Source organism: Periplaneta americana, chromosome 1 (assembly GCF_040183065.1).
Source record: "Periplaneta americana isolate PAMFEO1 chromosome 1, P.americana_PAMFEO1_priV1, whole genome shotgun sequence".
Taxonomy (NCBI): Eukaryota; Metazoa; Arthropoda; class Insecta; order Blattodea; family Blattidae; genus Periplaneta; species Periplaneta americana.
Window position 1 is genome coordinate 79790905 of NC_091117.1, and position 24491 is coordinate 79815395.

At 37.5% G+C, this 24491-nt stretch overlaps 1 protein-coding gene across 2 annotated transcripts in view; it reads left to right on the forward strand.

Moving 5' to 3' along the window:
* LOC138697306 (cytochrome b5-related protein-like) overlaps positions 1-24491 on the forward strand; it is a 121116-nt gene that overhangs the window by 24425 nt on the left and 72200 nt on the right. For both annotated transcript variants that reach the window (XM_069822772.1, XM_069822773.1), the window contains exons 2-3: positions 4806-5016; positions 9064-9186. In XM_069822772.1, the coding sequence (XP_069678873.1) occupies positions 4806-5016; positions 9064-9186 (334 nt within the window). The remainder of the gene's footprint in view (positions 1-4805; positions 5017-9063; positions 9187-24491) is intronic.

Consider the following 24491-nt stretch of genomic DNA (forward strand, 5'->3'; position numbering starts at 1 on the left):
ATAGAACTTTCAACTCAGTGCAGCTAGAAGCAATGAAATCATTAAAAGAATGAACTGTCGTGTGTAGATATTCACGGATTGTGGTTAAGAAATGCGCTATTTTAGGAGGTACTGTATTTATAATCAGGAAAAAAAATCTAGCTTGTCTGACGTTTCATTGTAAGAATTCAATTCTAGACATATATGTTTGGTTATATATCGATGTTAGATTAGCCCAGAAACACACTCTAAATGCATTAACATTAAACTCGAATAACTTGTCGACTTACAACAAAACACATTAAGTCAAAAATGTTACTTCTGAGAAATAGACGTTTTTAAAGCTCTTCACAGAACTGAATTCTCAAAATATTTTTAGTAAGTTGTTTCTCTTTATGCATATTTAATTTTCCAATTTTTAAGTTTATACACATACATTATGTACATTATACAGAGTTAGTTAAAAGTCCTGCACCACCTAAATGTACAGCTGACTTTAATTTATTGCAATTTAGTTCGTGGCAGTGCAGTACTTACACATTACAACAGCGGATCTTAAATTATATGCATATTACGAAGAAATCGTACAGAGGTGACTGTTGAACGCCAGGATACTTCCTTAGAAATATAGTAAGACTCTTTCTGTACGATTTCTTCGTAATCTTTATTATAATCATTATTTTCCCTTTTCTTTTCCTTCATCGACAACACCACCACCTACATCATCATCACCATCATCAACATATTCGTGTTTATCAACGTCATGAATTGGGACGACATTGAAGAAGGAAAGGAAGTGGAAAATTATAATGGTGAACTGTGGAATACCATCAATTGAAGTGCAGAAGTTTGTCACCTAATACGTACGCAGGTCTTTCACTGCAAACCCAGCATTCTCCAATATTTTATATTTTCTGCCTTCCTCTTAGTCTCCGCATATGATCCACATAGCTTAATATCGTCTATCATCTGATATCTTCTTCTGCCACGAAGACTTCTCCCGTTCACCATTACTTTCAGTTCATCCTTCAGTAGGCAGCTTCATCTCAGCCAGTGACCCAACCAATTCCTTTTTCTCTTTCTGATCAGCTTCATCATCATTCTTTCTTCACCTACTCTTTCCAACACAGCTTCATTTCTTATTCCGTCTATCCACTTCACACGCTCCATTCTTCTCCATATCCACTTTTTTTAGTTATTTAATGACGCTGTATCAACTACTAGGTTATTTAGCGTCGATTTTTTTTATGTTAGTAGGTTATTTTACGATGCTTTATCAACATCTAAGGTTATTTAGCGTCTGAATGAGATGAAGGTGATAATGCCGGTGAAATGAGTCCGGGGTCCAACACCGAAAGTTACCCAGCATTTGCTCATATTGGGTTGAGGGAAAACCCCGGAAAAACCTCAACCAGGTAACTTTCCCCGACCGGGAATCGAACCCGGGCCACCTGGTTTCGCAGCCAGACGCGCTAACCGTTACTCCACAGGTGTGGGCTTTAGCGTCGATGAATTCGTGATAGCGAAATGGTATTTGGCGAGATGAGACCGAGGATTCGCCATAGATTACCGGGCATTCATTTTACGGTTGGGGAAAACCTTGGAAAAAACCAAACCAGGTAATCAGCCCAAGGGGGGATCAAATCCGCGCCCGAGCGCAACTTCAGACAAGCAGGCAAGCGCCTTAACCGACTGAGCCACGCCGGTGGCTATCCACATTTCAAATGCTTCTATTCGTTTCTCTTCACTTCGTGGTCACTTAATATTTTTGATTAATCAAATCTCACCTACTTAATAATAATTAATCCTTACATTTGTTACTCTTGTGGCTATGAAGCTTAGTGCATTTTGTAACATGTTGTGATCCCAGTAGGTTGTTACGTGTTATGATGACTAGAATAAGGATTCACATAGCAAACAGAAAATACTCGGAGATAGTAATTCTTCATTAAAATATTTTTAAACTGGAACTGATCGTATTTTGAGTTAGTGAGAGAATAGTGTTGACTCAACGGGGAGATGTTGAAATAATGAGGAAATACCGCGCTGTCACCACGAATCCTCTGTAATCTTCTGGCTATCGACTTAAGATGTTGAGATGAAGTTGGCGAACTGAAAAGAATACTGAGCAAGGGGCGATCGTAACTTCAGGCGCAAACCTGACAGCTAATCTTCCTACATTCACGTTGAAATGTAAAGTTATTGACGATGGGGATTTCAGAAACCAGGAAATAGAGTTTATGCACCTTCAACTCCCACATCATGTTTTTATAATTCTAGAGAAATTGATGTTACTTGTGCACATGACACTGTTCGAGAAAATCAGGTAATATTGTAGCGAAGATGCCTCTACGTTTTTGTAGCGTATATATTCAACTTTTATTGAGTGTAGTAGGCCTACATTTTGTTCAATACTAAAGTGAAATCCTAAAATGTGATGAAACTTTTTCGAGTGCGTCCGGAGCAACATTGGACTATACACCTGACACTCTATGTTACTGGTCATTTCAATATAACTCACTCTAACGAATAACAGAAATGGTCTTGAATTAATTAGGATAAAGACTTCTACAGTTCAGGTGCAGTATATGACCCATTAGGACTTTCGCTGGTTTTATGACTGACCACATGGAAGTAATTCTGTGAAAAAAGGTACAGGTATCCCCTTTATACACTATGAAAGCGCTTTGGGACATGGAGATAGGTCTTCATGCTTTCATATTTTTCAGAATTGTATGTCATTCACACAAAGATTTTGGTTTTATTTAAGACATAAATGATATCAGGGAAGAAAGAATGGAAAACCTGCTTTATTGTAACTTGTGAGTATTATAACATTAAAAACCAAGACATGTTGAAAAGTAGTTCCCACTGCAGAGTAGTTGGCGTTCATTTCCAGAATATGTATGACAAATAATAAAATTATGTATTTAAATGCAGTAATCAAGACAGTGTAAATCTCTGAAATCATTTTGTTTTTTTTTTTATTTATTATTTGACAATGTTATATCAATTAGTGTCGTGCATTACAGGCGCTATGTTCAGTTCAAGTTTGTCGAGTATGGCGAAGTTCGATATTCGCCGATGTTCGCTCTGCAAAAAGAGGCCTGTTATGTTTGTTTCATCTTATTATAAAAATATTCGCTGTCCTCCACTCCCACCTCTTAATATTTTATCCGCTTAAAGAGCTTAGCACAGATCTTGCTGTTAGTTTTTCATATGGAGTAAGATGAAGTTTGTAATGCCTTGATTGCCTCTCTCATGTTCGAACATTGCAGGACACTAATATCAACTTCGAGATCATTTAGCGTTTGTGAAATTACTGATAGCCAAATGGAGAGATCAAACAGAATATTCTCCTTGGTTTACCTGGGAAGCCCAACAAATCGTACCGGGAAACACGTGCCGCGACAATTCGTCCCAAGAATAATAATTCGTCCCACGATAAATTGTTCCAAAAATATTTCGTCCCGAATCTACGACGTACCACGAAATTGTCCCATTGCGAAATTTTAATAATTAAGAAATTTTAATAATTAAGCAATTGTCTAGCAATAATCCTTAGCAGTTGCTTAACAACAGGCGAAAATTTAAAACAAGATCAAAATTCGTTGTACAAACTGATTAAACAACATGGAACGACCAATCTCACCATATTTCAGAAAGGCAAAACCAAATTAATTTGGAAAGGATATTTGTACACCAAGAATAGGGAAGGAGGGAGAAAACAGGATGGAGATGTGAAAGAAGAGGAGAATGTTCTGCTAGAGTTTATTTAGAAGTAGGATCACATCAAGTTCTAAAAGAAAGTGATCATACGCATGCTCCTGATTGGGAAAAGTGCAGAGCAATCGAAGTTTTAGCAGAGATGAAAGAGTGAGCGTGGTCATCCAACGAAGCAACGTTTTCAATAGTGAATCGTCATTTCAGTGCGGTATCACGTGAGACGTACTTAAAACTTAAAAAAAACACGTAAATCGTTTGTGCAAAAGCTTCGTAAGGAAAATTTACCTCCCGATTCTAAATATCTGGATGATTTGGAAGTCATACCAGACCGTTTCCAAATTGATAAGGACGGCAGACGGTGGCTCCTCTCTTTCAATGCCGACAGTAAACTGGCAATATTTATGACTTATTTGGCACAAACGTGAGACTAAAACATGTTGGAACAAATACTTTGGAACGATTTATCACGGTACAAATCTTGTAGTGGTACCAAAACTCGTTGTGACAAATAGTTTGGGACGAATTGTCGCGGTACAATTTTTCCGGGACGAATAATAGTAGATTCGTTTATCTGAAATCCGCCTTAGAATTGGGAAAATCTCGGAAAAACCCAACCAGACAATCAACCCAAACGAGATTCAAACCTATGCCCAAACGCAGTCGTCCATCAGGAGACCAGCTCCTTACCCCTGAGCGTCATGCCTTGGACTCGCGTTACGGAAGGAGCACTGGTTCTAGTCTTCACAGGAGAAGAAATTTTCTCATGAAATTTCGGTCAGTGTATGGAACCGGTGCCCACATAGCGTCGTGATAAATTTGGGGAACTATGTAGACACGGAAGTCCGTTTCCACGAACCAGGTAAAACGGCTGGGGAGATCATCGTGCTAACCACACATTACCTGCACTGATTAGATGATCGTTCTCTTCTGCTGAGACATGTGGTCATGAGGTCAGCAGTTGGTTAGTTGGCCCTCTATTGCATTTAGCTCACAGGATTTCAGGATAGGTACATTATTCTCAGAGAGGAGATTGAAAATATTATTACAGGACTCGGACACCGAAAGGAGAGCATTATCATCTCCGTAATATTTTATTGCAGAATGCCACCTCAGGATGAAGTAGAAGAGTTTTCGTTATGGTGGAATCCTGCTCTTCGAGAATCCCCGCCAAAATCTGCGGAATTATTTTTGCAGGACAAACAGCGAGACGACGGCGCTGAGGGGCTTTGGCGTGTTCATGACAGCCTCTATGACCTCTCTTCGTTCGTGGAGAACCATCCTGGTGGGTCGGAATGGCTGCGTCTCACAAAGGTAAGAGTTGTTGTATAGTGGGTCAGACTCATCAGCATTCATTGTTTTGTCAAAATGAAAGTACTCGTATTTATTACCCGTCTGTTGTAAATTGACCAGTGTTGATTCCACGAACTAGCAGAGTACGTGATCCTCTCAATTCCCTGCTCTCCGTAATCGCCAACGATGTCTTGTATACGACAGTGGCGACATCAACGCTCAGCGGTCATGTTACATTGAACGCGCAGTAACATTATTTCTGTATACTACATCAATACACAGTGACACGTTTAAAGTACGGTTGCAAACAAAATGTGTGTCGATAATAGAGAAACATATCAAGTTAGATTTTGTTAATAATTAACGAGAGGAAGCTACTCACCAATTTAGTCACGTTGGTAGCTCTGCTGGCAGATTGCTGACTGAGAGCGACAAAAGAACCGAATTTAAATCTCGACGAAGGCGGAATTGCATTTTTAGTGGACAAAGTCAAGGTTGTGAGAGTTTTCTCGGGATCCTCCAGTTTTTCCTCGTCACTCCACCAACATTCTCCATAGTTTCCGTTTTATTAACATCTCCGTCTCGAAAAATAAGAACCACTTTCCTTTATGTAGCCGCCACGGTGGTCTAGTGACTAGAGTGCTCAACTTATAGTGTTGTGGGCCCGGGTTCGATTCTCGGCGTACCCCCGATTTATGACATGTTGAGAAAGCTATTGGCCCAGGTAACATAGGCATTTTCTCTGGGAGCTCTGGTTCCCCTGTGGCATCCAAACAAATCTCCATCATCATCTCAGCTCATCGAGGGTGTAGTGTAGTCTAGCCTCCTACAGCGCACCCTGGAAAACGACTGTGTCGGTAAATTGGTCTACACAACTGGCTTTAGATGGATGAATGACGAGCAATTAAGTACCTGCCATTAGTAAAAATAATAATAATAATAAAAAGCTTTTGTTTATGTTATATCGAATCAATCGTTCCCCGTTGTGGGTATTCCTCACGTTTTGTGTAAATGTTACTAGATGGCAGTGGTGGTGAATTGTAAACCATTCATAGATCTGCATAAGAGACACCGCAGTCCCCAGGTTCTTTCTTTTCAGGCGGGAACATGACGTTCGAGGTGGATGTATGTGGTACAGCATGTCATACAGCAAACGGCAGTGATTCCGCAATTTTGCATAGGAAGGAAAAGAGACTCATGCCTGTTATTTTCAGATGACTGTTTCTCGGAAACCATTGACAATAAAACATGTTTTTTTTTTTTTGTTTTTCTTGTAGAATCAAATACTATCACCCCTCAACCTAAGACTCTTTCCTCCTGAAACACTCTGTAAAATTCTGTATACAATAGTTTATCTTAAAAATAATTTATTGGTTATTATTACTAACTTCACATCTCATCTAGCAGTTTCTACGAAGAAAATCGTCTACCCATTCTCGAACTACGCTCTATACCAGATGTCTTTGGAGCAGAAATAAACAACGGAACGAAATGTAAGAGAGCGCGGTTCACACGATACTAAATGTCTGTGTATGAATTAAGTGACCGACTATGTTCATATAACGAAAAGTGAAAATTAAAGTAATGTGTCTTTGAACATACCTACTTGCATCAGTCACTAGTTGTACTGCTGACGTCTGCTCACATACCGCACAGATGCTAGACGCAATAGAACTGTAGTAGTGGACGCGTCTCTGAATACAGTCTCGTAACCAGGTTATGCACGCGCTAGTGTCTACAACGCTCTCAGCTAAGTAATGACTCGCCAACCAATGGGAGCGCATCGATAACATGAGATGCATCGAGACCCTTGTTATGGTCTGCTCCAAAGACATCTGGTATAGAGTGTAGGTTGCATTTTTCAAATTTCAAATCAGAATCGTCCCTGATAAATTGATTTGTAAATACTGAATTTAAACAATAACATATTAGCTATATCAGGAGAAATCGCTGTACATGGACAGACAAATGGTCGGAGAGACGGTTTGCTCTAAACCAATTTTTTCAGTGTGAGGGATGCTGAAATTGTTTATTCCATTGAAAATCTCTTTCTTTTGCGGTATCACAATGCTTTCTATTTGTACGCAGACTCTTTCATACGATACAGTAAATAAGCAATACTTACTTACTTATGGCTTTTAAGGAACGGTGAGGTTCATTGGCGCCCTCACATAAGCCCGCCATCGGTCCCTATTCTGAACAAGATTAATCCAGTCACTACCATCATATCCCACCTCCCTCTAATCCATTTTAATATTATCCTCTCATCTACGTCATGAGCCACCGGCGTGGCTCAGTCGGTTAAGGCGCTTGCCTGCCGGTCTGAAGTTGCGCTCGGGCGCGGGTTCGATCCCCGCTTGGGCTGATTACCTCGTTGGGTTTTTTCCGAGGTTTTCCCCAACCTTAAGGTGAATTCCAGGTAATCCATGGCGAATTCTCGGTCTCATCTCGCCAAATAACATCTCGCTATCACCAATCTCATCGACGCTAAATAACCTCGTAGTTGATACAAGAAATAAAAATAAAATCTACGTCATGGCCTCCCCAAAGGTCTTTTTCTCTCAGGCCTCTCAACTAACACTCTATATGCATTTCTGGATTCACCCATACGTACTACATGCCCTGCTCATCTCAAACGTCAGGATTTAATAACAAAAGAAATAATTCTCAAGATATCATTCAATGGACTGAGACAGCAACCACCAGTAAGTTGAGTACAAAATTCGAGAAAAGATGGATGAAACGAAGAAAGTATATTCTTCCGCATTTCGTTCTCATTTGTGGATCTGATAACTGATATATTTAATGAATAAAACTCCTATTTCTCCCCTTATAATTTGAAGACGAAGGTAGATCCAGCCTTTAAAACGGCATGCTTTTATATTGCATCGGTACTGGAAATAGATAACGGATGTGCGTCTAGAAACAGGTTTCGCCAGTACGATGCCATTCGAAAAGAGTCATGAGCAAGTAACAGCCCTTTAGTGGTGGTTCATTGCGTCAGTTTTCGGCAAAAGAATAGATGTAATTTATTGGCTCATCTTATATTAAGTGCAGGAATGTCGACTATCCTCTCCAGTGCACATTTCACATCTTTTGAAAAGATTTTCAGGGAAGTGCTAGATTTCGTCTCATCGATAGAATTGCATCATAGGCACTGGTCCTTTTCATTCAATTTGTAAACGATTGCTGTCTTACAAAGCTTTAGTTTTAAAAATTTCGTCGCTTTTCAAGCTGATGTCTTGGATACATCTGCCTGTTGAGCTAACTTTTTTTAAACTATTTCTTGGGAGACTGCTGTGACATATAGCTTATGTCATTGAATTTTTTTCAGTTAGCACGCGATTTATGCGCTTTCTTCTTTATTAAAATGAGCTGGCTTCTCTGATATTTTTCACTAAATTCTGGATTGTTGAATTATATGGTTGCTGAACGCCAGGATATTTCCATAGCAATATAATCACGAAACATTTTATACGATTTCTTCGTAATATACAGTATGTAAAAAAAATTAAGCTTTGCTCTTTTAATATGTATTGCAATTCCACGAACTAAACTGAACTCCACTGAATGGAATTCAGCTGTATACCAATGATCTAACCTTGACGTCTCTTCAGTCTATGTCATCTGTCCATATTACGCAGCAGAAAAACATTTCTACGTTCGATTCTGGAGAAATGTACACACTATTTCCTCGACAGATACGTTCGATCTGTAACAATAAACGGCCGGCGGCATTTACCTGAGCGAAACCTGTTTTCCGGCGAACGCTCTATGTTATTGGTCTCATTATATTAATAGCTGTAGGCTGGCAGTAAAAGAGTATGTCTTGTTTTATACAAAATAATTTATAATTAGGTTTACCAAGAACTTAAAATTCTTCTCCGAATAAAGAATATCATTATAGGATGATCATTAATTTTTGTTTTAATATTTTCAGTAAGCTAATTATATTTTTTTGCTTCAAGGGATTATTTCCAAATATTTTCTCCAGTGAAAACTCTCCTAGTAAGCTCCTAATTTTGAAAAAGTCACTAAATAAATTAATTATTTTCTTGTTATTCCCAGGGAACAGACGTCACGGAAGCATTTGAATCTCACCATGTTACGACTGCGGCATCTCACATGCTGGCTCACTTCTATGTCAGGCCTGCTACTACAGAGAGAAACTCTCCTTACACATTCCGCGAGGTAAGATAGCAAAACTGTTCTATGTAGCATTCAGTGGTGTTTTCTAGAGAAAAAGGTGGTGGAACTTTGACAATTTTTTGGAGTGGACAGGGGGATGTTGAAAATTTTTTTGGAGTGGACGGGGAGATGATTACTTCCCAGTGCACCGGGAATTCAAGGCCTAAGCGGAGTTCAGAAAAAAATCATGTTAAAATATAATTAACCCTTACTTATTTTCATATCTTAACGCACTTTTCAGAAGAAATAAAAATCAAATTCATGTTGGTATAAACTGACTCAATTTGGGTTAACAAAATATAAATTGCCTTGCAACAAAGGTACGAATATTTAGGCTACTAAACTATATACCTGTGCCCAAAGTACTAGAAGATTCTCCGCAGTATAGCAATTTCTTCAGTATTTATTCTTTCCTTTTACGCTCTTTCATTGTGACGTCTGTTACAGCATGGCGGCCTTTTAGCAACAAAGATTTAACATACCAGTACTTCTCAGGATTGAAATTGATCAAAAGAGGCCCAACAATTCTAATAAGAAACAAGTTCTCTCATGTTGTTAGCTAGCAGGGATGATCTCAGTTCAGAGACAATTAAGTTGAGCAGGGAGAAGCCTCACATTATATTGGCAGTGCGAAATTCGAACATTTATCGATTCCGCGATGAAAAACATAACAAAAAGGCGCGTATTCAAACGCGTTCCGTCAGAAAAAAGCACTGGTTAGCATTAGAAATGGGAGTTCATGTGCCTCATTTCTTTATTTTCGGTCTTAGTTGTTTTTGACTAACAAACCAAAGACCAATAATATATACTATTTCGACTCGCATGAATCTTAATTTTGTGGGGAGTCTCATTTAAAATAAAGTGTATTTGCAGTTCGTTAGTTTCACCAAACATTTTACTTTTTTGCTGTGGTTTAATTGTAGATTTCAATCTTCAAAGCGGGAGAATCCAATTTCGATTTCAAGAAATAATTACTATAACCACTACTATATTACTAAACTATTGTTATTATCACCACCAACACCACCGATAAATAAGAAAATTATAGCTCATCATGACATAGGTTTCATTTTGGGAACAAGGGAATTACATAATATGTATCGTCAGTTGACTTTGAAGATCAAGTGAGAGCACACATGAACATGAAATTACATGAAACGTATGTCAGCACAACCCTAGGTCATTGTGGATCATTGAGTCAACGCTAAACTGGCATGTATGATCCGAGAAGTGTGTTGAGTGTTTTCAAATTTCATGTTTATTGACGCTTTTATAAGGAAAACTTTAGAAATAACAGTGTTGAATAAGTGCAGTTGGATTACATAAATTGTACGGGTAATATTGGCTTTTGACTTGGTTTTCTATAGTTGCATTACCGAAGTTTCCGATAAATCTAACAAGCAGTTTACTTAAAATTGATGTAAAAAAAAAACCGGGCAACACCGGGTACTTTAAGCTGGTAATAATTTCTAGTGTATTTGTGTTTATGAAAATCTGCATTTAATAATGATATACATGGTAAAATATGTCAGAGGTCTTGGGTATTGCTTCATTCATTCACGCATTCATCTTATAAGCCCACTCTCACTTAACAGAATAGAATCGAACAGAATTTCTCTTCACAATATATTTAAATGGAAGATAGCAGAAAGTGGCGCGTCGAACCGAACCGAATAGAATTCATTAGCTAAAATATTTATTCCACTTCCGGAAAAAGACTATAACTGTCAAACATCTTTGATAAACGTGTCAAAAAAATTCGCTGAGTTACCAATTTCATCGAGAAACTCGCTCGAGGTTTTCGCCTCGAATGAGAATCTCTTACAGTGTGTGGGCGTTCATCTGAATCCGTGTTATTAATCTTTGAATTTTCTCGCAACACATTTCTCGCTAGCGAGATCTCTTCAAGTGTGTAACGGGCCTAAGATGTTTGGCAAAGAGTTTTGAGTTAAGTGTACTGTCCGTCTGAAACGGTTATGTCGCAGGGTCATCGAAAGGGTGGAAATCATGTGACAGTTACTTACTTAACGGGGTCCTTTTCTTTTTTAATTATTTTAAATAGTTGTATAACATTAGGGCCTACGTAGACTTCCAATTCCAGCAAATATTTTCAAGAGAGTGTCTTAACAGCCCAGCCACTAGCCCTTACAGAGAGGCCAGCAGAAACGGGTGAGGGAAACCGGGTTGCGACATAACCACTCGGCTGGACAATAGAAAGGGGGAAGTCAGTAGTGGAATTCTATCGACTGGCTAAATTTTTCCGAATAATGAATATCTTATATGGAGTCACAAAAAATAAATTGAAAAGTATCTACACGGGGAAAACAATCAAAGTCACAACAATCATAAGGGTGATGTCATCATCTAATTCAGTGCAAACTTTAGTATTTTTCTTGTCAAAATTGGTAAAGGAGAATTATCATCACGGATACAGTCATTAGGAACAGCAATACATTTTGTAGTAATATACTGAATTAGATGATGATACCATCCTTAAGAGAATTGTGACTCAGATTGTTTCTCCCCTGTACTCTTTAATTATATTTCAGCGCCGATTCTTAATTAAATAACTCTTAAAATGGAAAAATATTAATATATAAAATCTCCATTTGAAACTCCTGTAGTTACAAGTGAAATGTTTAACGCCTTGCTGCACCCATGAAACCTAGAGATTACAACTACCACTCGTACAATGGAGAAAGGTGTGTGATAGGTACTATTTGTTTATGTCGTCCGATCATCAATGCACTCGAGTATACAAATTTAATAATCACGAAGAAAATTGTCTGCTAATTCTTGAAGTAGAGTGTCATTGTGTGCTTTGGCTTTGAATGGAGATACGTTAGTTTTTTAATTATACGCTGTGTCCCGTAGAATCACTATCACAAAGAAATATAAATATCTCGTCACTCAGTGAATTTAGAAATATGTTTCTCATCTTGTCTTATGTAGAAACTCTCCAAGTTTGGTAACAATGAAAATTACGACTCTAGTGCGCATGCGCGGGGTATGACAACACATAGAGTTAAAATGGCGGAATTCACAGTACAGCAGAAAGTGAAATGTTGTTATTGGTTAGCCGAATTGAAGTTCCCAATTGCAGTGCAAAGACGATTTAGACAGGAAAATGGTGCAAATGCTTCAGAGCGTCATACCTTTGCGAAATGGTATAATCATCTGTTAGAAAAGGCTCTTTGGCAAGGAAGAAGTTAAGCGGCAAAAAAGCAGTGTTCGCTGCTAAAGTTGAAGATGTTAGGTAAGCATTTCAGCGCAGCCCAAGGAAATCAATTCGACGGGCCAGTTCAGAGCTGGGTATTCCGAAGTTGACTGTTTACAACATTGTCCATTAAAGATTGCGACTTAGAGCATACAAATTCCAGCTTGTGCAAAAGCTACAGCTTGTGCGTCACACCTGTAATGCTGCGGAACACATGGAGGGAGATAGAATACCGTCTTGATATTGCCACCAGAGGCGCACATGTGGAGATCTATTGAAACTTGGTGAGTTTTTCTGACATAAAATCTAAGTCCGGTTATTCTGTCACTTAGTTTAGGAGATATTCAGGTTTCTTTGTGGTAGTGATTCTACGGGACACACTGTATTTCATATGCGTAATACTCGCAGATATTTAAAATTAATAACATTTAGAAGGATTATGTTGTTCTTTATGATGTTTTATATACTACATATACTATGTCTGAATATATTAATACGTACAAATGTGGACTCAAATAATTATTGCAGATAAAAATAAACCTCCCTTCTTTTAGACGTGAACCTGAAGGAAATTTGTAGCTATACATCTGAGAACTACGATTGAGAGAGCAGTTACGAAAAAAAAAAAAAAAAACTCATGTGCTACAGTAACTTTTACTCGTAATAATCGATTACGTTTTGTGTGCACGTTGTGCTTGCCAGTGATGTAGACGCACAGTTATTCAGTTATTCCTTCAGGCTCTTGTTTGGCCAGTGATATTACACTATGGACTTTTATTTCTCAGAGTATTTGTTGATGTAGGCTCTGCTCCGTTGTTTTCGTAGTTTATAGCGTGTACTGTACTCGGTTTTACAGCTCACAACGAAAGAGGATGAAACGTTGCGACCCCATTAAAGTTGAACGATTCTTGGATGCACTTACGCCCCCTTTAAATCTGTGGTGAAAGCACGACTTTCCTTCTGCAGAAGTGAAAGGTTTTAAACTGATAAACGTTAAGTAATTACACCAGTCAACAAGGTTTTACAACATGAATAAGGGTAAGTAATTATTTGGTAATTATATTATAGTGAATGGTAAAATAATCTGTTAAAACCGATCTACGCCGAACCCCAATCCTCTCTTTAATGTGGTTCTTTTACACAATATTGTAACATTTCCGCTTTTTTAAGATACTGTTTAAGACCACCAGGGTAGCTCAGGCGGTAGCGCGTTTGCTTACTGATCTAGAGTTGCGCTCGGGCGTGGGTTCGATTCCCACTTGGATTGATCGCTTGGTTGGGTTCTTTCCTAGGCATTCCCCAACCACAAGGCGAATCCTCGGCCTCATCTTTCCAAATACCATCTCGATATCACCAATTCCATCGACGCTAAATAACCCAGTAGTTGATACAGCATCGTTAAATAACTGAATAAAAAGAAAAAATATACAGTTTAAAACATTTCACTGTTGTGGACTGGATAAATGCTACCCTGCAAGATGGCGATCACTAATAATGAATGGGAAAGGGATTTCCAATAAATTGTTATTACACTTTGAAACAAGAGATGAATATTTTTAGTAGTTAGTATTGGTTATGGAAGATTAGTGTGCGGTATTATTATTTTGCAGTAGTGTAATAGAGTCAAACCTGTGAATTTGACCACCTCTGTAACATGACCACCTGTCTTAAATGACCACATTATTATGAAACGAGCTAATTTCCATTTGTTTATGTATAGAATTTACTCTGTAAGTTGATCACCTGTCTAACTCGAATCTTGGCCACAGTTTGGTAATGTTTTATGCACATTTTATGCTGAATAACTTGGCCATTGTAATTGCTGTTAAAAATGTTGTGCAGAACTTTATCATAGCATATTGCAATGCACACGTGGATGGGAAACACATTGTTATATAATGATAAAAAAATAAAACGCAGGAAATTTCATGTTAAATTAATGTTCTTTCTTTTTGCAAACATACTTAATTTTTTAACTTAAATTTAACAACCGGTTCTGCGAACTGCGAAGAATTTTCCTTAAATTTGTCGCAGTTCGGGCGAATCGGCTGAATGACGCAACTGACCGTCACTAATAAAACTTCAATTTTTATGTCAATACTAAAACCGCCACTAATAATGTTAATATCATTACTATCACTATCAGCATTGTCATTACTACTGTTATTATTAACCATACTATTAATACTACAATTATTAATATTATCGCTACTACTACCACTCCTATCACTACTACCACCACCACCACCACCAAAATCACCATCACCACCACCACCACCATTACTACTACCACCGCCACCACCACTACTACTACCACCATTATCACCACTACTACTATTACCACTACTACCACCACTACTACTACCACTACCACTACTACTACTACCAATACTACCGCTAGCACCACTACTACCACTACTACCACTACTACTACTACCACCACTACTACTACCACCATCACCACTACTACTACCACCACCACTACTACTACTACTACCACCACCACTACTACCACCACCACCACTACCACTACTACTGCCACCGCCGCCACTAGTAACTTACTATTAATGACAATACTACTGTCATGTCCTCTGATTGAGGTTCTGGGTGATATGTACATCTATTATATCAGACAGTAATCTCACTTGACGATATGTGTCAGAGGAAGAGCAATTGCTTATATCGTCGTTGTTCCTGCAATAACTCCAATGTGACATATTTATCGATTTTCAGATTTTTGCTCTATTAAATAACTTAAATAGTGATACAGCAAATAATAAAATCTCCTATATGTAATTATATATCTTTGTTTCGAAAATGTAAGAATTCACAGTCTCCTATGTACGGCTGCATAGGATGAATAAATGTGTTTTTTCTTCTTCCTGAAAGATTTTATATTTTGCACATAGGAGTTATTGCAGGAACAACGACGATATGCATCTGAAGTCTGATTAGTGTAATATGTAGGGAGAAAGAAACTGGCCAACCTACCCCATTATCTCCTGGCTTATTTGCCTCATAAATGGTGCCTTGTTGGTATCACTTGTTAGGTTCAGGTCTGTCTTCGGACAGTTGACTAAACTACAATACTGTCATTACTATTATCATAGCTAATACCACAAGAGGGTTTTTATTTTGTCGAGGATTTGTCCACAGGAGGTGAAAATTTCGCGTGATATATTAATAAGACTAATTTGCAAGTGAAATAGCAAATAAATAATTAATAAATGAAAGATAATAACGGATGCTATTTCATTACATCATATATTTCATTTGTATTGACAAAGAAAAATACAGATTTTCAACACGCATCCTACATGGTATTTATTAAGTTCTGAAACCAAATACACTTCGTACCGCCAGCAAAGGCCATAACAGAGGACATTATTATCAATTGTTATTTTGTTCTAGTTTTTGGATTTAACGAGTTTTGCAGTTGCACTCCTCAATTTTAGAAACGTTTACAGATGATGAGTTGTAGAAACCTGTATTGACTGAAAGCTGTAGAAGTTCGTAAATCCGTCGGTAGATGGCAGTTATACATCCAAGTGTCTCATGCTTCTCTCCACTATTACTTCTCGAATGAAATGTAACAAATTAAAGTATAAATATTTGCTTACCGTTAGCCAAGAGGACTTTAGCCCAAATAGTGTGTAACATAATAGGCTGCGCCATGGTAGAATCCCTTTCTCATTTCTCGACGATCTGAAGAAGAATTTGAAATGAAGAAAAACTATGGTAGGAGATATTTTCTTGAAATATTTTCTCTTGTGCATATAATGTAAAGAGAAAGGATAAAATAAATAAATATATATGATAAGTAAAGGTAGGAATTTACCCACAGAGACTACAAGGTTAGGTATGCATAGAGTGTTCGTTGTTGAAAGAGAAAGTGAGCGTAACTAGCAATGCAGGTACATGTTAGGGAATTCTGTCGTGATATAAGCAGGGTGAGATTGCAGCTTTATGTGGTTAACCAATCAACGAATCGCAGCGCAATGTAAACAAACCAATTGCCGGAGCACAACGCTAAACCTCATTCAATTTCTGCGATACACAACACATTTCAGTTGTAACCTGGCCATACCCCAAGCTACACGTCATTCAAGACGTAACGACAGTCTAAGCACAATTAACCTAATATCATGTTGTGGCATAAATTCCTACCTTTAATGACAAGGTAATTAGATAGGTAGTGGGTGGATAGGTAGATAGGTAAATACATAGGTAGATGAGTATATATATATATATATATATATATATATATATATATATATATATATATATATAGGTCGATGGGTAGAATCTGGTTAGGCAGATAAAGTGGATCAGATAAATAAAGTTAGTAGGCAGATGGATAAATGAATAGACATTTAAATAAATATATAGGCAGATAGATAAATTGGTAGACAGAAGGATAAGTAGACAGGAAGAGAAATGAGATAGATAAGTGTGTAGACTAGATAGGTAGGTATTTTAATGTGTAGGCAGACAGAAGTGGGTAGTTAAATGGGTAGACAGATAAGAAGTTGGGCAGATTAATGGATAGGCAGATAAATATGTGAAAAGAATAGATAGATACAGTGGACTAGGATAGATACATGTGTAGACAGATAGACAAATAAGTAGGCAAATAGATTAAGGAATAGGCAGATAGATAATTGGGTGGGCAGATAGGTTAAAGGATAGACAGATGGATAAGTTTGTAGACAGATAAATAAGTGGAGAGACCGGAAAGATACGGTGGACTACGTAGATACGTATATGGGTAGGGAGATAGATAAATGGATAGACTGATAGGTCAATGGATAGATTAGAATCTACCGTGGGTTGGGTAGATAAATTGTTAGATAGGTAAATAGGCAGTCGAATAAATATGTTTATAGGTAAATAAGTAGACAAGAATGAAAATAAATTGGCAGGTAAAGGGGAAGAGAACAGAGGCGAAGAACAAGGAAGAAGGGAGACGTCTATGTTTCATGGAGTCTGATTTCACTTGTCTTAATCATGTTGAAATTGATTAGGGATGCAAATGGTGTACTTTAAGAGCGAATAAAGAAGGAAAATAACAAAACAAATAAACACAAAATATATATCAATCATGTGTGATTAAGCGTTGAAGGAATTAATAAATATAACCAGAATAACTGTGCGCACATTCTTACCTCTTTTACTAAATATTCGTAGATAAACTAGCGAACGATTAATAGTAATAATTTATAGTATATTTACTTACTTACTGGCTTTTAAGGAACCCAGAGGTTCATTGCTGCCCTCAAATAAGCCTACCATTGGTCCCTATCCTGAGCAAGATTACTCCAATCTCTATCATCATATCCCACCTCCCTCAAATCCATTTTAATATTATCTTCCCATCTACGTCTCGGCCTCCCCAAAGATCTTTTTCCCTCAGGCCTCCCAATTAGCACTCTATATGCATTTCTGGATTCGCCCATACGTGCTACATGCCCTGCCCATCTTAAACGTCTTGATTTAATGTTCCTAATTATGTCAGGTGAAGAATACAATGCGTGCAGTTCTGTGTTGTGTAACTTTTTCCATTCTCCTGTAACTTCATCCCTCTGAGCCCCAAATATTTTCCTAAGCACCTTACTCTCAAACACCCTTAACCTCTGTTCCTCTCTCAAAGTGAGAGTCCAAGTTTCACAACCATAAAGAACAACCGGTAATATAACTGTTTTATAAATTCTAACTTTCAGATTTTTTGACATCAGACTGGATGATAAAACCTTCGCAACCGAATAATAACAGGCATTTTCCATATTATTATGCATTTAATTTCCTCCCGAGTATCATTTATATTTGTTACTGTTGCTCCCAGGTATTTGAATTTTTCCACCTCTTCAAAAGATAAATTTCCAATTTTTATATTTCCATTTCGTACAATATTCTCGTCACGGGATTTACTTCCAAACCTATCTCTTTACTTGCTTCAAGTAAAATTCTCGTGTTTTCCCTAATCGTTTGTGGATTTTCTCCTAACATATTCACGTCATCCGCATAGACAAGCAGCTGATGTAACCCGTTCAATTCCAAACCCTCTCTGTTATCCTGGACTTTCCTAATGGTATACCCTAGAGCAAAGTTAAAAAGTAAAGGTGATAGTGCATCTCCTTGCTTTAGCCCACAGTGAATTGGAAACGCATCTGACAGAAATTGACCTATACGGACTCTGCTGTACGTTTCACTGAGACACATTTTAATTAATCGAACTAATTTAATAATTTATAGTATGAGAGAGTAAACTTAGATTTTATCCGCGAGTGGAAAGTTTTGGATCCGAGGGTGATAGTTTCCACGAGCGCATAAAATCTGTTTACTCTCGAATGCTATACAATATTTTGCCCATTACTGGTATAAGTTAATAGTAGTGGTGGCGATGGCGATAGTGGTAGTAGGCCTAGTGGTGGTGGTAGTGGCGGCAGTAGTAGTAATAGTAGTAGAGAAGCAGTAGCAATATGAGTAGCGATGGTGGTAGTAGTAAGTTTAGTAGTAGTGGTGACGGTGGTGGTAGTAGTACAGCAATTTCATTACTGTGTATAGATTCCGAATAGTCGCGGCCGCAAGCGAAAAATTACACACCGTAGGAATATAGGTCAATGCATGCTAAATAACCTATAACCACTCTGATCCAGGCAGTAGCGTTTCTGGCTACAAATGTACAAATGTGGCGGACTCTGATTCGATTTCCGGCAGGGGTTCTTTTCTCCTGTTTTGTGTTTGTTCTGTATTGTCTTGAAATTGTGATCTTGTGCGATTCTGACCACATGAACACAGATGGATTGCGGGTAGATAAACGAATGGATGAATGAATAGGTCGAAGATGAAGAAATGGAAAAAGGGACGGACGGAGAGAAGTAATATTCAATAATTATTTAGATAGGAGCCTATAATTATTATAGATTTTTTTTCTAAAAAATGGACTCTAATCTCCATTTTTGTAAGGATTTTAACGGACTCAAGATATTTAACCATGCCCGCATTGCACAAGATCATTGCTTAGTAAACGCAAGACAATGGACACACAATCTGTCCGCATGAGCGAACGAGATAAATTGTCTCCTCTTTTTCGGAAATCAAATGCGAAATCGGATATTTGTAGCCGTACACTGTAACAATTAAACTATAGCGAAGTATTGCACACATGAAGCATAGAGAAGTACAGATATAGAGATTAATTCTCACTTGATGAAAAGTCGATACGAAAATTTTGGAAATTGCGATTTAGCATTGCACCTATTCTAAACATAAGACATATTCTTCTCCAGATGTCGACAATCTGATACGCATTTCCATAGTTACAACTCAGTAATTTAGTCTTATCATATTCAGTTATAAAAGCATACATTGTGTCCGCAAATGTTTGACACAGTTTTAACTTCTTATAGCAAAGTATTACAGCATTACAGTTGTAACCAGCGTCATTTGAAAGACAAGCACAAGTTTTATGTATTCTAAAGTTGGTCAAATGAACTCCATTTGTGACCCGACAAATGTCCAGTTTATGATCCAGTTCATAAACCTTTTTAGTTTCAAGAAGTTGTCTTGTAAGTACCAGGTCGCTTTGGACCCTTGCCTTTTACAAAAAAAAATATCTGATTATATAAATTAAAATACAAGTAGATAATATTAAACAAAATTGATTGATAAGACAGTCAAAGACGCAGGTATCTGCTTTCATTCATTCATAGTGTTCTGCCCAAGGACAGGTCTCACTGCAAATCCAGTGTTCTTCAATATTTCCTGTTTCCTGTCTTCTTCTTAATCTTCTCATATGATCCATATATCGCTGTTTCTGGGGAACAAAGACGTACTAAATGCAACATAGAATTACATATAAATACATATATAAATAAATAACAGATATTTGAAAAAAAAATGTACGACAATCGAAATAAAGCAAAATATTACGTTTTTGGTTACTTTTAAACAGTTTTTAATGTTGCACTTGCGTCATTTTTCTTTCGGAACAGCGATATCTTAATGTCATCTATCATCTGATATCTTCTTCTGCCCCGAACTCTTCTCCCGTTCGACATTCTTTCCACTGCCGTCCTTTAGTAGGCGATTTCTTCTCAGCCAATGGTCCAACCAATTCCTTTTTCTCTTCCTCATCAGTTTAGCATCATTCTTTCTTCACCCACTTTTTCCAACACAGCTTCATTTTATATCCTATCTGTCCATTTCTCACGCTCTATTCTTCTTCTCCATATCCACATTTCAAGTGCTTCTAGTCGTTTCTCTTCACTTCGTTTTATTGTCCACGTATTTTCTGAAAGTTGTGTTATTTCTCTGAGTAAAGGGTTGGCATGATGTAATAGCTTATTCGTGTAAGTAGTCTGTATATTCTGAATATGAGCAACCGAAGAGTATATCAACTTCTTTGTAGAGTTTAACATTGTTAGATAGTGTGCACCAGTGATTGTTTCTATCATTTGTCTCGAAAGCTGCGGTAGCTAACTTCAGTTTATCAATATTCAATGGTAAAAATGGCATACTGTATTTACTTTATCGTTTACAAAACCCCATGAAAAGAAGTCACATGGGGTGAAATCGGGTAAGGGAGACAGTCATTTCACTGATCATTTGCATCTCCAGCTCTCTTAGTCCAGCCGTTCGAACACAGAAGTGAAAAATGAGTCGCATTGAAAAATGATCGTGTCGTTAAGTTCTATAAGCTGCGGCATTAACGAGTTCTGCAGTATATCCAGCTAATTAATTTCATTAACTGCGTTCCCGACAAAGAAAAATGACAAAAGACTTGGTTTCGTGATATTGTACAGTAAACGTTCGCTTTCGGCGAATCTTTTCTATGCTGAGGATATCGGGTTCCTGAAACACTCAGATTATGGTGATTAACTTTGACGCTGGTTTGGAAAGTTGCCTCATCGCTAAACATTAGGCTCTGTGCAACGGTTTCATCATTATCCATTTTAAGCGGTGGTTTCAAGAGCCACAGATCCGATGCACCGTGCGTGAAATTTTGTTGAAGCTTGCGATATAGGCTTTACCGTCGACTATTTTTTTTATAACAGAGCGTCATTGCGTCGTTTTCAAGATGTCTGACAACATGGATCTAACAGTTAATTTATTTGTTAGCACATGAGGCAGATATATAGGAAATTCTAATAATAATGTAACTATATAGTCTAAATCCATTTCCAATTTTCAACACTGATATTTTTAAATAGTAACATTTTGTTACCTTTATTACCCTTTGTTTTATCCATGTCAGCCATTAAATTATAGTATTATTTTTAATCCAGTTATTTAATGTCGAAACAGCAACTGCACATGTGTGGACATAGTGCTACTGTCATACATCTATGACGCAGTGCATGAGGGTAGGCCACTAGAGGCAACCCAAAAGGTGGAACTTCAACTGAGAGGATTCGATCCGACATCGGGATGGGAATCCGGTGTGGCTTAATGGATAGAGCGTCAGCACGTAGAGCTGAAAACCCGGGTTCAAATCTCGGTGCCGGAGAGAATTTTTCTCTGTTCCATTCTTCCATCATCATATGACGCAGAATTTCTGCACTGAAATATATATACTTCGGTACATCGTAATATAAACAATAAGTAGGCTTACATTTTATTATGCAGGCCTTTAAGAAATCTGTGTATGTTAATTATGTCAAAATAAACTTGTAGAAATTCAAACAGTTTAGTTAGTATTAAATAATAAAGGTATAGGCATGTCTGATCTAACACAAAAATCAATGAAGAGGCAATGTGATATAAAGAAAAATTGAGGTTAATACTATTTATGTTATTTTAAATTAATCATCACTATTTCTGACTACATGAGGAATATGTTTTTCGTTTTTCTCTAAATTAAAGAGCCAGTATAACCTATCAAAATATGTAACAAGACACGAATTATTAAGTTAGAGTAAACTTACTTGGTTCTTCCATTCATCTGCCACACATTCTCTATTACTGTCATGTTTTTATAATTGAATAACCCCCTCCTCGGAATAAGGATCTAAGTACATAGGGAAACAATGTACCATATAGGCTACCCTTATTACGGGGGGTATTAAATTATTATTCGATAAATTGTATAATAAAGGATGATTCCGTACTAAATATATCAATTTTTAACCCATACCTATCATTCTGAACTCAGATGCCACTTTTGTAACAATCCCGTCGTCAGATAACAGAACAGTTTCCGGCTATTCAAGCAGATCGTGACGCAATTTTGTGTAGACGACGGAGTGTACGTAGCGACGTGGCATATTAGAAACCATCATAACATATTGTCCATAAGAGGTTCTTCGCGTGGAAACGAAATTGCGTCCTCGCGTTACCTGGCGGGACATGCGTGGCTCTTGTAAACCTCCGCTTTAAGCTTACAAAATATCTCGTTGCAGAGCTTGGCTGTAGTTCTGTAATATGGAGATATATCACCAATTATTTTGTAATGCCTGAGAATTTGATTTTTCCATGCTATTGGATATTTATAGGTTTGCTTTGTAGTTCCCCACCTGTTTAGTATCCGAAAGTGTATCAATTATTTAAGAGCATAGGTATATAAATAAAAATACGAATTAGGGGATATGAATGCTACATAATGAAACATAGTAAAATATACAAAGGGAACGTTTTATAATGAATAATGGTACGTTCAGAACTACAGTAGGTTATCTTACAAGAAATGAGAACATGGCAAAAGGAGTATATTATTTTTCCTTCTAACAATCAAATTAAAAAAAAAAAAGTAAGGAAATTGAACATCTGGAGAGAGTGGATGATGACTGTCTTATCAACAGTGGCATGAAAATGTGAATTAGCAGGAATAAATAAATATTCAGCCTCAACACGCTAGCCTAGAGGGACAAAGACTTGAAGATGAGGATAATGATAGTGCTCATAATTATGATGATGATGAAGAGGATGAGCAAGATTATTGAGGAGGAACCAATACGATATATGGTTTGCTGTGCAGATCAGAAATTCTGCACTTGAAATTCACAAAAAAGAGTTCCATCATGTGCAATTGTCTACCTATTATTTCCCCTTTAGGAGAGAGTTTATACGCAGGCCGCTCGGATGGACCCATTGTACTACCCGGAATGAAATGGTGTGTATGTGTGCATGCCCTAAGGCCCCCACGCGCCGCCTCCGAACTTCCCTACAGCCTACATGATTGCTTTACATTTCCGCGTAGGCCTCATCACGGTCCTCAACTTCAGTCACACGAGTTACCATGAGCCCAGTGGAGAGCCCACGGTGCGTAGCGCTACCACCAATAACGAATGACCACATATCCACAGGTTCCAGGTCTACATCGGAGCAAGCCTGAAACTTAGGATGATGGTAAAAGAGGGGAAGTGTAATATGATGGCGAATTGAGTCAGAGGTCCAATGCCGAAAGATACCCAGAAATTCTGCTTCAGTTGGTTGAGGTAAAACCTCGGAAAACAACCTCAAATGGCTAACTTGGCCTTACCAGGATTTGAACCCGGGTCCGCTCGTTTTATGATCAGACGTGCTAACCGTTACTCCATAGCAGTGGACATGCAATTGTGAAGATCACGTAAGAACAGTTCCTAAAAGGCTAATTTGACCGTCTCTTCAGTGTTGCCAACTAATACCAGATACCACCAAAGAGGATAAAATCACAATGCCATGTACAATAATAATAATAATAATAATAATAATAATAATAATAATAATAATAATAATGATAATGTAGTATTAACAATAATGATTTCTTGCTAATTTACGTCTTATTTATCACATCTCGCCTTTATATTGGGAGGTGTTTTCTAAATGGTTCAATAATTTGTGAAAGAGTATGACTGTATTTTCCTCCTGAAGCTCTCGGACATTATAGTGGTAATTAGTAGATTAATATGATCTAATAATAAAATCTATATTGTCTGACAACATGAAATTCATTGCTTTAACTAAATAGTTTACATATTATAGATTTATTAATTTGTCATACAGAATAATATCTGTAATATTGACAATTAATATTTGAGGAGAAAAATTCGCTTCGGCGCCGGGGATCGAATCCGGGTCCTTGGTTCTACGTACCAAGCGCTCTGACCAATGA